The sequence below is a fragment of the Homarus americanus genome, unplaced genomic scaffold, assembly GCF_018991925.1.
Source record: "Homarus americanus isolate GMGI-L3 unplaced genomic scaffold, GMGI_Hamer_2.0 scaffold39800, whole genome shotgun sequence".
NCBI lineage: Eukaryota > Metazoa > Arthropoda > Malacostraca > Decapoda > Nephropidae > Homarus > Homarus americanus.
Genome location: NW_024744935.1, coordinates 95807 through 110790, shown reverse-complemented (window position 1 = coordinate 110790; position 14984 = coordinate 95807). Strand labels below are relative to the sequence as shown.

The 14984-nt window shown below is 46.1% G+C and overlaps 1 protein-coding gene across 1 annotated transcript in view; it reads right to left on the bottom strand.

Moving 5' to 3' along the window:
• The window catches only part of LOC121878265, a 44933-nt gene extending 30319 nt beyond the window's left edge, over nucleotides 1-14614 (bottom strand). Inside the window, exon 1 of the mRNA XM_042384352.1 lies at nucleotides 13386-14614. Within this exon, the coding sequence (XP_042240286.1) occupies nucleotides 13386-14398 (1013 nt within the window). The 5' untranslated portion in view covers nucleotides 14399-14614. The remainder of the gene's footprint in view (nucleotides 1-13385) is intronic.
• Nucleotides 14615-14984: the final 370 nt, after the last annotated feature.

Genomic DNA, 14984 nt, shown 5'->3' with positions numbered 1-14984 from the left:
AAATAGTTATTATGTTCTGTTCACACTTCTCTTCTCCGGAGCTTTTCGTGTGTGTGTGTGTGTGTGTGTGTGTGTGTGTGTGTGTGTGTGTGTGTGTGTGTGTGTGTGTGTGTTACTCTGGGCGGTCACTGAAGAACAAAATAAGATAATATTTCACTCTTCATATTGTCTTTTCCTCGTAATGAGGTTACCCGGAGGACCGACGGTAAGGCTCAGGAAAATCTTTTAACATTGTCTTATTTTTCCTTCCCCAAGTTCGTAAATAGTTAATCAGAGACTAAAACAAACAGGATATAAATCTAACCAATTAAATATAGTAGTAATAGTGGTGATGGTGGTGGTGAAAGTACATACAACCTCCCACCTTACCTTCTTCCTCCTCTACCTTTCCCTCTATCGCCTTCCTCCCTCCCCCTCCCACCTACACACCTGTCATCATAAATAATAAACCCCAGATTTACTCTCACACTATTAACGACACTGCCAGACGGACATCCCACGGACAAACAAAAGCTAATGCTTACTGGGGCCAAGAGACGCCTCGAGGTGAAGGGGTGACGGCAATGATAACACCACGTTAGTTATATGTAATAGTGAATATACACATTAATGCCTCTATAGGATTACACACACACACACACACACACACACACACACAACTAATGCACCATCCTCGCCATCGCCACCTCCTGCCACCGGCGGCCCCCACCTTCCTCGCGCAGTCCGCCACTACAACAAAATTCAGCCCATAAGAGCCCGCACCGATAGATATAAGAACAGCACCATCCCATCTATTGTTAAAATAATAAACAACTCCTGATTTATGTACTGTACAGCCCTGTAAATATATTCAATGCATATTATATCATTATGTCTAAATCAAATGTAAGTCGGTAAATTTTCAGCCACCGGCTGCAGCTCTATTAATAAACCGTTTATTATTATTATTATTATTATTATTATTATTATTACACACAACACACACACACACACACACACACACACACACACACACACACACACACACACACGCTGGTACTGAAGATATCTGCCAGAATTAATCCCTGATGAGAATAATCCAAACACAGTAATGTTAAGCTGTTATCCCTTGCAATTGTATCCCCATTGTGGACAGGTAGTCGTGATAAGCTTAATGAGGTAACGTGTGTGTGTGTGTGTGTGTGTGTGTGTGTGTGTGTGTGTGTGTGTGTGTGTGTGTGTGTGTGTGTGTGTGTGTGTGTGTGTGTGTGTGTGTGTATCCTTACTTTACCATTAACGTCACTGCAGCTATCACTAAACACGAATAAATCACCAGCTACTTTTACACTCATTTACTTTATAATAAACAATCACTAATGTTATTTAAGGTGTTTGTGATTCATTTCTGTCATCTTGTGTAAGTCCTTATTGAATTGTAAACAGCTGTGGCTTCAGAGGTAAACAGTAGCTTTGTTTACGATGGTTGTGGTGCGTTTTGTTTTGTTTGTGAGGAGTAAGATGGTAAACATTGATTGAGAAGTTATCCCGTGTATGGCGATATGTGTGTGTGTGTGTGTGTGTGTGTGTGTGTGTGTGTGTGTGTGTGTGTGTTTTAGGACAAATTTTCAACAACACCTCAACCGATTTAACTCGTCTTTAGAACACTGCACGCGTCCCACTTCCCTGTGTGTGTTCTGCCGCTCTGGGGTGATAGACTCCTTCGTTAAGAGAGAGAGAGCTTAAAGGGGTAAATCACTGCGTATACAACCAATGATGATTGAACCTCCTGGTCGACTGATAACTACAACTTGTTACATAACTGTTATTTATCTTCTCTAAATTCATATATTAAGTTTGATGTAATAGGAGACAGTGTGTCGCCTGTCAGCGCCCGGTGTAGTCTAGGTTGACTTTATGAGTTTGTGCCGTGATAGATGAGGGCTTGTGTTAGGTGGTGCCGTTGTCCTGGCTCAGTAAGACCCTGGCGAGAGGTGTACACAGGGAGAGGCAAGTAAACATGGGCGGGGAAGGTGATGAGAGGCATAGGAGAGGGGCGCGTCAGCTGGAGTATACACTGTAGGCTGATGAGACCCGGGTATACTACACCCTGTATACTGCTGTACTGTGTTCTTCACCCACACCCCTCCCCGACCTTCCTCGATCCATCAGTCTTACCCTTCCTGACCCTTCATGCATCCCCGTTCGCCAATCTACCTCCATCCAGCTCTCCAGACTCTCACTTTGTCACCTTCCATCCCTACAGCCACTCCACACCCGAATCTTTCTCCACCCAGATCTCCATAATCTATTCTCCCTCCAAATTTTCCTCCACTTAGCCTCCATTCACCAGTCCTTCATCCTCCTAACTTAGTCAAAGTGCGACGGAGTTTACTAATCAGAGAACTATCAAGTCAATTTAGTTTTCATGTAGACTTGTGGGTGTTTGACGCTTGTCTTGAGTTTTCAACCTAAATTCATCTTTTATTACCAGCTGTGGGAAAGATATCTTGAACGTTATACAGAACAGCTTCTCGTCCATAATGGTACTCTCACACACCCCTCACCGCTTGGATGTGTAAAATGATTGTGTATTGAATTTTTGAGTTTCCTGTGTACGTGAAATGCTAAACTTGGGTGAACTGTGGTGTAGCCGAGAAGGATCGTATGTAAATGAGTTAGTCTTGTATCTAATTATTGTTTATCATATGAGAACCTATTCACACAGAGAACTGAACACTGATAAAAGCTGAGATATGCAGCTAGGAACAACAGTAACTTAAGCTAAGATTACTGATACGTTGCTATTGCTAAGGTAACTTGTACGCAGCTAAGACTACTGGGACGTTGCTAGAGGCATTAGTAACACAGATAAGACAACCGGTACGCTGCTAGGGGCATTAGTAACACAGCTAAGACAACCGGTACGCTGCTAGGGGCATTAGTAACACAGCTAAGACTACTGGTAAGGAGCTAAGACTACTGGTACGCTGCTAGGGGCATTAGTAACACAGCTAAGACAACCGGTACGCTGCTAGGGGCATTAGTAACACAGCTAAGACTACTGGTAAGGAGCTAAGACTACTGGGACGTTGCTAGAGGCATTAGTAACACAGATAAGACAACCGGTACGCTGCTAGGGGCATTAGTAACACAGCTAAGACTACTGGTACGCTGCTAGGGCATTAGTAACATAGCTAAGACTACTGGTAAGGAGCTAAGACTACTGGTACGCTGCTAGGGCATTAGTAACACAGCTAACAACCGGTACTGCTAGGGGCATTAGTAACACAGCTAAGACAACCGGTACGCTGCTAGGGGCATTAGTAATAGCTAGACTACCTTGCTGCTGGGGGTATTAGTAACACAGCTAAGACAACCGGTACGCTGCTAGGGGCATTAGTAACATAGCTAAGACTACTGGTACGCTGCTAGGGGTATTAGTAACACAGCTAAGACTACTGGTAAGGAGCTAAGACTACTGGTACGCTGCTAGGGGCATTAGTAACACAGCTAAGACTACTGGAACGCCGCTAAGGCTATCAGCACGCAGGTGAAGCCACAGGGGGTGTTGGGGGCGCGGCACACAGGGAAGGTTGTAGATGTATTAACACTAGCGAGGAGCTGCCGTGCATGTATGGCCCTGTAATGTGACCCTCGCTCGCCTCACTACGCCTAAGGCCTAGACTAATGTGTGTGTGTGTGTGTGTGTGTGTGTGTGTGTGTGTGTGTGTGTGTGTGTGTGTGTGTGTGCCATATAATCAACTTACACTGGTTGAAATATTACAAAAAAATTTTAGTCCAACAACTTTAGGTAAAGTGAGGATGAAGACGAGAACCTGTGGGCTATGTTAGGTAATCCTGCTTCTACAACTGTACCTAATTTTCTTTATCTTTACTCTAACTCGCATTTAGGTCTCTTTACGGCTGACATAAACGACCCAACTTTCCTTGTTGACAAAATCTTCGTGTGTGAAATTTCAAAGACAAGAGATTAGTGTTGCTAACTTGGGAACCACTCTAGTAAATGTAACTTTTTTTTTCAGAATAACATATATGTAAAGGAAATGTTAGCTTGTGTCGTACGAAGAATCCTGGCGAATGGTTTTATCTTTTAACGTTATTCTATTTCCTGACGTTTTTATGTCAGTCTTGGAAAATCATTGATGCTTCGCTTTTGTTTGGTTGTAAACTCGTGATGTATGAGCCAAGTAAATGTTTCAGAATATTCTTGTGAAGGTTGACATACTTGTGGAGACAGTTGCCAGAGAGTATAAGCAGTAATATAGATGTGGAGGTGGCACACACACACACACACACACACACACACACACACACACACACACACACACACACACACACACACCCACACCCACACACACATGGATGACGCATTTCTCTGTCACCTTTTGCTAACAACTTCCCTCGTCCTGCCATCACCTCTGTCTTTGATAATAAGTTATTCAGCTGCCTTAGTCAAGCTAGCTCCTTACATGGCCCCCGACCCGCTTTCGCCATAGGCTCCTCGCTGCAGCACCCACCACCTGAGAGAGACCCCTCACGAATCTCAGTATAACGCAGCTGATTATTAATTCTAAATCAAATTTATTTAGAACAGTTTCAAAAAATTCTGTTTTAATTTCATTTTTGTGTTAGTCTGTCATGTCAGTATTATTATCCACTGTTTTTTTTCTGGCTAAAATAAAATAAGTTTTAGAGTCGTATGTAATAGTAATGGTCATATGTTAGTGGGGCGGGTTCTGGGGGCCACTCGTGTTTCCTGTTTCCGGGTGTGTGAAGCAGCGACTTGTGTGTAGCAGCTGGTAAACTATACATCATGTACGGCCTGCCTGCTTAACGCCACACCCATCCTCACGCCACACTCTCCTGATGATACAACTCTTCCTCCTACCACACCCTTCCTCCTACCACACCCTTCCTCACACCACACCCTCCTCACAATAAATCATGGTGTTTTTCAGATTAACTGTCCTTTGTACCCGGGAAATTCTAATCCACTGAGGACATTGTAATTCTTGGCTTGGGCGCATGATGGTACTTCAGCTTTCAGTCTGTATCAAGTTAAGGACGTAATTCCGGTACCTTGGTGGGTATAGTCGTGACGCTTTGTATTATAAAATTCGTCACATTAAAATTTTCGCTTGACTTGTTACTGCGCCTCTGTTCCACTGCTTTCAGACTCCAGCAATCGATTCGTTTATCATATTTAAGAAAAAAAATATGTTTACACACACACACACACACACACACACACACACAGCTAAAAAGTAAATAATTCGTTCGCTTTGGGAGAGGAGTAAAAAAGAAGAAAAATTTTTAAACTTTAATTTAAACAAACAATGTTTCCGCGAGTCCCAATCTAAAATACGACACGTAAATTCCTGAGACTCTTTTGATTTTATTGTGAAAGCTATTTGTATTGGAGGTTGTTTTAGTAATGGTGATGGTGGAAATGGTGGTGATGGTGGCGATGGTAGTGGTGGTGAAGTATGGGTGAACCAGGGCTGTTTTGACAAGCTGGGGTGGGGGCGGTGGGCCTGGTCAGTCTCTGCTGTGGGCAATGTCAGACCCTGCCAGTGGAGGCTCGTGTTGGGCATCAGCTGGTCGTGTTCCCGCGTCACAGAGGGCATAACAAACAGTTATGGAAGTGCTGGCTTGAGGGAGAATATTACTAGTGGCTCCTCATCAGAGGCTGTGGGTGGTGGCCTCACATGGCTGCCTGCACGGCTCGTCACCGTGCAGTATCATGTGACCCCAAGGGTGGCATGACCTCCCCCCACCACCTGCCACCCACGCCACCCATGCCACACGTATAATACTTAGGTATTTCGGTGGATTAGGGAGAGTCGTGGTAACAGGTGATGCTATACACCAGCAGGTGGTGAAGTACATCAGGAGTAACTGGTGAGATGGAAGAAAAAATAAGTGACCTCAAGAGCAGGTCCTGGTGTCCTCACATCTTGGACTGACTGCAGGGGAGCGGGAGCTGTTTGGGGGCATCATGGCTGTTATGTGTGATCTTTTTGTAATTTCTTATGTTTATACGTAACTTTATACTTGTTTCCATATGAAGTTATTTCCCCTGTCAAGGTCGTCTTATTATAATTGTTTTTACTTTTTTTTTCATTTTGAATGACGTTAGAAGGTGTTAGTTCTGAGTGAGGTTTACGTCTCCAGTAGAGGTGGGATCAGACTCCGCCAGTTGTCAAGCAAAGTTAATCAAGATGAAGGTCACCCTGAGCAGTGTGCTAATATCCCCAGCCATGACGACGTGGAGACACAGATGTCTACTTGTTAATATTAACCTCATTTGGTAGGACGGTGGCAGTCTGGGTCTGTATCAGAGGATATTGGGATCTTTAGTATACAACAACCTGTCGTCTCTTAGGGAGTCCAGGTCTTGGCTACCCAATTCTCATTTGCTGAAAGTTCTTTATTCCTCTGCGCGGGTCAACACCATCAAACTTGAAGACTCATCATTTTATAAAGCAGGTCTTGCACTTTCCATCGAGGGTTCTATACTGGGGCTTTTAAAGAGTTACTATTGGTCAGTCTATGGCCATGCGTGTCGCCATCCTCTGAAACATGGGTTCCCAACCTGTTGCCCGCGATTATAATTAATCAGGCAGCTCTCGCGAAGACCATTACCAAACAATCTGGGGGGCACAGGGCGGGAACCTCTGCTCTAAAGTCGATTTTTTTTTCAGTTTGTTACATTTTGTACAAGTGTCTAGCAGTTGTTCCCGACTCATTGGATATATCCACAGTGAGATGTCTGTGCCTCCAGTGTGTCGGACCACCACCACCACCACTACCACTCCTACATTACTGTGGTGTATTGACCTGTCCATACAACAGTGAATGTCTGTCTTGTTACTCCATAACTCTCACCATACGCCCGGTGATGTCCGTCCCTCAGGTCACAGTCGTAACTGGGTGGCGGTACAGTATAGTGTTCAGGTAACTGGGTGGCGGTACAGTACAGTGTTCAGGTAACTGGGTGGCGGTACAGTACAGTGTTCAGGTAACTGGGTGGCGGTACAATGGTGTTCAGGTAAGTAGATTGTATTACAATGCAATGTTCGTAACTACAGATTGTTGTGCAATTACAGTATTCAAATGCTAGATTGGCGGTACAATTACAGTGTTCAAGTAACTGGGTGGCGATACAGTACAGTCATTCAGGTAACTGGGTACGGTACAGTACAGTGTTCAAATGACAACTGGGTGGCGGTACAGAGTTACAGTGTTCAGGTAACTGGGTGGCAGTACAGTACAGTGTTCAGGTAACTGGGTGGTACAATGCAATTGTAGGTAACTGGGTGGCGGTACAATTACAGTGTTTGGAAATAACTGGGTGGCGGTGCAGTACAGTGTTCAAATAACAGGTAGCGATGATGCAGTGTTCAGGTAACTGGGTGGCGGTGCAGTACAGTGTTCAGGTAACTGGATGGCAATTGCAGTACAGTGTTCAAGTAATGGGTGGCAGTACAGAGTACAGTGTTCAAATAACTAATTGGCGGTACAGTGCAGTGTTCAGGTAACTGGTGTATTTTAATTACAGTGTTCAGAGTAACTGGGTGGCAGTACAGTACAGTGTTCAGAAAGTAACTGGGTGGCGGTGTTACAGTACAGTGTTCAAGTAACTGGGTGGCGATACAGTACAGTGTTCAGGTAGCACCTGGGTAGCGGTACAGTACAGTGTTCAGATAACTGGGTGGCGTACAGTACAGTGTTCAGACATCTTCAGGTAGCAGTACAGTACCAGTGTTCGAATAGGTGGCGGTACAGTACAGTGTTCAGATAACTGGGTGGCGGTACAGTACAGTGTTCAGATAACTGGGTGGCGGTACAGTACAGTGTTCAGGTAACTGGGTGGCGGTACAGTACAGTGTTCACGACAAAAATAGAAGATTACTAGTGTGTGATGATGGAGTTCATCAGCATAATAACTTTGGTACACGCTTGGCGCCCGCCCCGCATTGTGCAAAATTATGATACTTAAGCTTGTGTGGCCCTAGTTGTGTTTAATGGTTGTGGGTGTCCAGCTCTCGTGTGTGTGTGTGTGTGTGTGTGTGTGTGTGTGTGTGTGTGTGTGTGTGTGTGTGTGTGTGTGTGTGTGTGTGTGTGTGTGTGTGTGTGTGTGTCCTTCGTTCACCTCACTGTTGACATTTGGTTCTGTTGCTCAAACTTCGTCCACAAATTTATGGAATGTTGTTGGTTTTCAGAATTCGATTCACTTTGATACAGCACGACGGGGAGGCACCGAGAGGACGTGGGCGTTGTGTTCATAACTTCTTGATATTTATAGAGTGGGTGGGCAGGGAGACTCATTGTTATGATTTATTTAATAAGGAGCATGTATACTCTCTCTCTCTCTCTCTCTCTCTCTCTCTCTCTCTCTCTCTCTCTCTCTCTCTCTCTCTCTCTCTCAAGAACATAATTTAAAACTCAATTAAACAGTGAGGTCGATGTAGTCAGGTTAATTTAGAGAATTTATGAACTTTTTACGAGAGGAGAGCCTGAGTGGTGGGCTTCTTTGTAGGGGAGTGTAGGGGTTAGGTATCTACCCACCCGGGGCCCTCAACCCTCCCTCCAAGGGTCAGGGGGAGGGGCGAGGGGGGAGGGGGGGGAAGTGGAAGACGAGGAGAGGGAAGGGAGGAGAAGAAGTGGGTAGGGAGGGATGGGGAGAGGGAAAAGAGTGAAGAGTGGAAATGAAAAGGAAGGGAGAGGGAGCAGAGAGGAAGGTAGGTAGGCAGTGGAAGACGAGGGTAGGGTAAATTATGGTGAGGGAGGGGAGTACAAAAAGGGGAAGAGTGTGGAGAGGGTAATGCGTAAAGTAGAGGGGAGGAGGGAGAGAGGGAGAAAAAAAGAGAAGTCAGGAGGAGGGAAGGAGAGAGGGTAGAGGCCTGGCATTCAGAGGGCAGTAAACTCGTTGGGTTGTAGAGTTACGCTCCTCACCAGTGCCAAGCGAGTGACACACACACACGCACACACACACACACACACACACACACACACACACACAACGGCTGACGTAAGGTTCTGATTGTAGAGTAATAATGAACAGAGAGACACAAGAACCAGAAGTTGATGACAGTTTGCCCTTTTCAACTCAGAAGGCTCAGATGGTGTCAAGTTCTGAAGGTTTTTTTGTTATCATTTTAATCCGAGTAACCCGAGACTCTTGGCCAAGGAGAAATAAAGAGAACTATAGTTTTCTTGTTGTCTCCCCTGTTGATGTAGTTTTCCATTACGAGTCACGTTATTTACATAGAGAATAACAGCGGCTTATTTGGGGGTGAGGTTATGAACTTTACCATTTGTTGCCGTAATGTTTCTTGGGGATTCATATCTTTTGATGTTTACCAGAGTGAGATTCCGTAACATGACAAATATCAGGAGATGAAAGGCTTAAGGAACAATGGTGGTGCTCCCCAGGACGAGGTCGGTGAAATGATAACTACCAGGAGGGACTCTGATTACCGTGATGGCTTAACGCAGGTGTTGGCAGCAGCACTTGTGATGTAAAAGTGATCATGTCGACCCTCAACATCAGCAGTGCCACTCCCGCTCTCCATCTGGAACTGTGATGTTGAGTGCAAGTGCAGACTGCCTTTCCCCAGGGGCAGTAACCTAGCCTGACCCGGCGTGAGGGCACAGATAAGCTGCACTCTTAAGTCAACAAGGCTGTGAGAGGGTGGTGAAGGGGGGTGGGAGGCACAACAACCTAGTGATGAAGTGATGGATTGTGGTGAGGTGGACGTCAAGGCCCATGGGTAGACATCCAAGCAAGGGAGAGAGAGATGTAAGGATGAAATGGGTGAAGGAAGGAGAGGATGAAGGGAGGAGAGGATGAAGGAAGGAGAGGGTGAAAGAAGGAGAGGATGAGAGGTTAAAAGACAAGAAAGAAAAGAGAAAATGAGAGATAAACAAGTATACAGATGATATCGGTGTAGACTTAACACGAAGGGACAGTGGATGGGAGGGGCTGGGAGAGTGGGGAGGGAGGGTGTTAGGGAGGGAGGGTTTTGTAGGAGAAGTACAAGGAGTGTGTTGAGGCAGTGTGTGTGGCGCTGGGCAGGAGCAGCCCCACACACACACACGGGTTACCCACGTCCGCACACAACCCTCCTCTCCTACCCCCAACAACCACACACACACACACAGACAGACAGAGAACTTCAACATAGCATTTGCACACCATGTATATTAATAGAACTAACGACAAGATACTAAGATAAACCACAAAAAATAGTCTTAGAAAAATTCGTGTAAAAATCGCACGCTTTAGAGACGAGAAGGTTAAGTCAGTAGAAGAGGGAACACTTAAAGAACATTGAGACACAAATATATTACCATTTTCTGAAGTATTTTAAAACTTTCAAAAACTGCCTTTATGGGTGACCGACCGAAGATAGACAACAGTGAAATTGTCCAAAAATTCAGTACGAATTATAGGATTTTTCACTCAACTCTCTGGGGATCTCAGTTTATGACTTGGGATCTCAATTGATATCCCAAAATCCGTAATTGACCAGTCGGGGATGTGGAGCACAGAACACATCTATCTCGTTCCAGGCCAGAAATATCGTACTTTGAATCTTGAGAACAAAAAAATCTCAGTGTTCTATTGTTGCTTTTACCTCTATCGTTCATTAAGGTACAGGATTATATGTAAGTAAACTACATATTTTTTGTCCATTACATATTCAAACACATATCTGTGATTAATTAAGGATTATTAAATTTAATGGAAGCTAAGGAGGAGGATATTCTTGTGTGTACTCGCCCCAAAAAAATATCTTCACGGAGGTGATCGATGAATTTCAAAATGAACACTGTGACTCCTGTTGTCTCGGTAGCGTTGTCAAAATCCTTCACCTGTTGTGTCATATTATCTCACACAAAATCGTAAAGATACTTTTTTTTCAGTGTTAGACCGGAGGGTAGAAGGTGTGAGCGTTTCTGGAGTTTCCTTGACGAGCAGGTCGACATGTGTAATAACTTGACACCGTGACAGCATAAAAAACCTTCCCTACATCACGCCAACCCAGCGCCAAAACCCTGAAAGAAATGCTGTAACTTGACGATGTGTTGGAGTACCTGTGGTGGTTGATGGTGTGTTGGAGTACCTGTGGTGGTTGATGGTGTGTTGGAGTACCTGTGGTGGTTGATGGTGTGTTGGAATACCTGTGGTGGTTGATGGTGTGTTGGAGTACCTGTGGTGGTTGATGGTGTGTTGGAGTACCTGTGGTGGTTGATGGTGTGTTGGAGTACCTGTGGTGGTTGATGGTGTGTTGGAGTACCTGTGGTGGTTGATGGTGTGTTGGAGTACCTGTGGTGGTTGATGGTGTGTTGGAGTACCTGTGGTGGTTGATGGTTGTGGTTGAGACCTGTGGTGTTGATGGTGTGTTGGTACCTGTGGTGGTTGATGGTGTGTTGGAGCACCTGTGTGGTTTGATGGTGTGTTGGAGTACCTGTGGTGGTTGATGGTGTGTTGGGTACCTGTGGTGGTTGATGGTGTGTTTGATGGTGTGTTGAGTACCTGTGGTGGTTGATGGTGTGTTGGAGTACCTGTGGTGGTTGATGGTGTGTTGGAGTACCTGTGGTGGTTGATGGTGTGTTGGAGTACCTGTGGTGGTTGATGGTGTGTTGGCACCTGTGGTGTTGATGGTGAAGGGCACCTGTGGTGGTTGACAGTGTTGGAGTACCTGTGGTGGTTGATGGTGTGTTGGAGTACCTGTAGGTTGATGTGTGTTGGAGTACCTGTGGTGGTTGATGGTGTGTTGGAGTGTTGACCTCCTGTGGTGGTTGATGGTGTGTTGGAGTACCTGTAGTGGTTGATGGTGTGTTGGAGTACCTGTGATTTAGCTTACGTCAAACAATCTTAAGGGGGGGTAACAGTGAGACGAGGATCAGTGAGACGAGGATCAGTGAAACTAAGAGCAGTGAGACGAGGATCAGTGAGACGAGGCTCAGTGAGACGAGGATCAGTGAGACGAGGCTCAGTGAGACGAGGAGCAGTGAGACGAGGCTCAGTGAGACGAGGAGCAGTGTGAAGGAGGGGAATTGATAGTTGGACGTATGTCAAGAGGAGGAGGAAGAAGGAGGGCGGAAGGTTGGGGTTGGCGAGGCAGGATGGAGGCGCCCTGGCAGGTAATAAAGGTATTGACACGATGGTGATCAACAGGTTGACAGGGGTGGGCGCTCTCACACCTCCGCCCAGTCCACCAAACGTAAACAGAATAATAGACTTACTGATGCTAAGGCAACGTGTTCCAACTCCACAAGATATAAATGAAATACAGAAATTTATGTCAACACAAATAATAGTTCCTGTGTATCTTTTCGTCATGTTTCCTTCCGTGTTGTCGTGCTACAGCTGGGGGGTGGGGGTGTCCTTGTCTCTATCACCAGTGCGTCCCGGGATCGATCTTCTGGTCGGGTGTAAGAAGGGTGATACAGTGTCACCCAACCAGATATCGCAGATTCATAGCAAAAACAGACCGACCGACCGACCGACCGACCGACACTTTGTATAAGCAAATTTTCGTCAAATATTTGTCGCTGCTGCCTTGTCGGCGTAACGCTGGTATGTCATTGTGTTAGGTTAGGTTAGGTTAAGTTAGGCATTGTGTTAGACCAAAATGACAAGAACAGCTGTAGTTTGTAGGTCTTAGTGGTGGGTGCAACACATGGTTGTAAATCACACACTGACGGTGAGAGTAATTTACACACTGTTGTTGTTATTTACGATGATACATTCTCCTGCACCTGTGTACGACGCATATCTTGTTGTGTTGATATGACAGCTGTCGTCTGTATGATGTGCCAGGGTATGTGTATTTAACACATACCCTGGCACATGTATTAAATTCCTTCTCGGGTATTCCTATAGCTTAACCTAACCTAACCTAACCTAACCTAACCTAACCTAACCTAACCTAACCTAACCTTTGAGAAACAACTAATGTTTGTTTGTGTATGATGAGGGAGTACATAAGAGTGTCACTAGATACATGTACACGGGTGAGGTGTGTGTGTGTGTGTGTGTGTGTGTGTGTGTGTGTGTGTGTGTGTGTGTGTGTGTGGGGCACCATACACATCACAGGGTGGTGAGGGGGGGCGGCTATTGTGTTTGAAGTTTGCCTGCGTCCGTTCACGGTGTGTTTGATGGGGCGACAAACGCGACGTTCGTTTAGTTTAGGTATTTTATGTTTTAACTCGCGTGTTGTTGGTGACTCGAGGGCGTCACAACAAACACTAATATCCAGTGACAATTGTTTAAAAGAAACGAGTAATCAGTCGAGTCCCTCACCTTCATCAGTTGCATGAAGTTGTTGACTCTACTTGTGTTTATAGTAATGTACTTGATGGTTACTTACCCTAACATTGCAATTCCTGCAACTGCAACAGTTACGAGGAGGATGCGCTGGTTGAGGACCACGTCACTCTTGATCTGCATAACTGCGTTGCCTAGCTCGTCCAGGTCCTGCGACACCTCTGACGCCACCGTCTTCCTCTCGACGGGCACCTCCAGCACGGCGGACACCTTGGGGGCGTTAGTGTGAGACTCCCTGGTGGAGGCGTGCGGGGTGTGGGCTGTCACCGTTGCTGGGAAGGGCTGGCGGCGGGTGGGAGGCTGCATGGCTGTTACTGCAGGACTCGCCGCCACAGCCTCCTGTTTCGGCAGCAGCTCCGCCTCCTCCTCAACAGGTGCTTCATCTTCGTGATCAATGGGGTGGGCGGGGAGAGAAGGCGTGGTGGTTATGGTGGGCGCGGTGATAGGAAGGGCCGTGGTAGAGTTAGGGATTACCACCTGGTGTGTTGTGGGCTCAGGTTCTGGCTCGGCCAGGGGAGCTTCTGTAGTTACTACTTCCACTTCCTCAACATCATCAACGATCTGTTTTGGTTTGCGATTTTTCCTTTTCTTCGTTTTCCCAGATCTTCTTTTTGGTTCCGTTTCTTCTATTTCTTCCTCTTCTTCCACTAGTTGTTCTTGTTCTACTGTTTGCTGCTCCTCTACTACAGGCTCCTCGTCTGTATCGTAGAAAAACATATCGCCGATATTATCCTTGATGAAGCTAGTGAGAGACTCTTCCTTGCCACATTTGAACTCTACGTCGTTGTGGGCATGGCAGAGACACAGGTCATTACACCATTTCATTTTTTCCTCTATCTTAAAGTTGTTCTTCTCCAGCCTCTTCACCTGTCTCTTTGAGAAGTCCAGGATTCCATACACTTGGTTTCGATTGAAACACTGCACTTCCACCTGCGTCTCGGTGCGACACATACACAGAGTGCTGCACCAGTACAGCCCACCCATCACACTTTTACCGGGTTCGGCCAGGACACTAGCCAGGCACCAAGCCGCGAGTACGTGCAAAATTCCCTGCATCTTGTCTTAAGAAATCCCACCAATTCACTTCCACAATTGGCTCACAGAGTCACAGGAACGAACATGTATCGAGTCCACGTAAATGACGGAGCGCACGGCAGTGGTCGGGGTGGAGCGCGGGCGTCGGGCGGGAGTGGGACACGTCCTGGGTACGCACGGGGTTGACGGCTGGCACACTACTGACCAAGGCAGGCCGGGGGCGCTACGTCGAGGGCCCAGCCAGTGTGCCGGGCTACACTCGCTCCCTCCTCACCAGAAGGTCACGGGCACCCCGCTGCCAGGGTCACCCAACTAAAAGCACTTCTAAATTAAACGTTTCCTTAAGCTGGCAACACTCTATAATTGGGAATCTTTCGTTATTTACCTGATGTTTACCTGATGGCCACCCAAAATGGCCCAGAGGTTGGCCAGCGACCTGTGAAGGATCCCTTCAGTTTTCTTCAGAGCTATTTTGAAGCCCAGTACTGTTGTCGATTCCACAGGTTGAGCTGGTAGATATGTTTAGAGTACATAAACTGTACTCTGACCGCGTAGTTCAATATGAATAAAAGTTCATGGATGACCTAAACGATTTTATTTGAATATA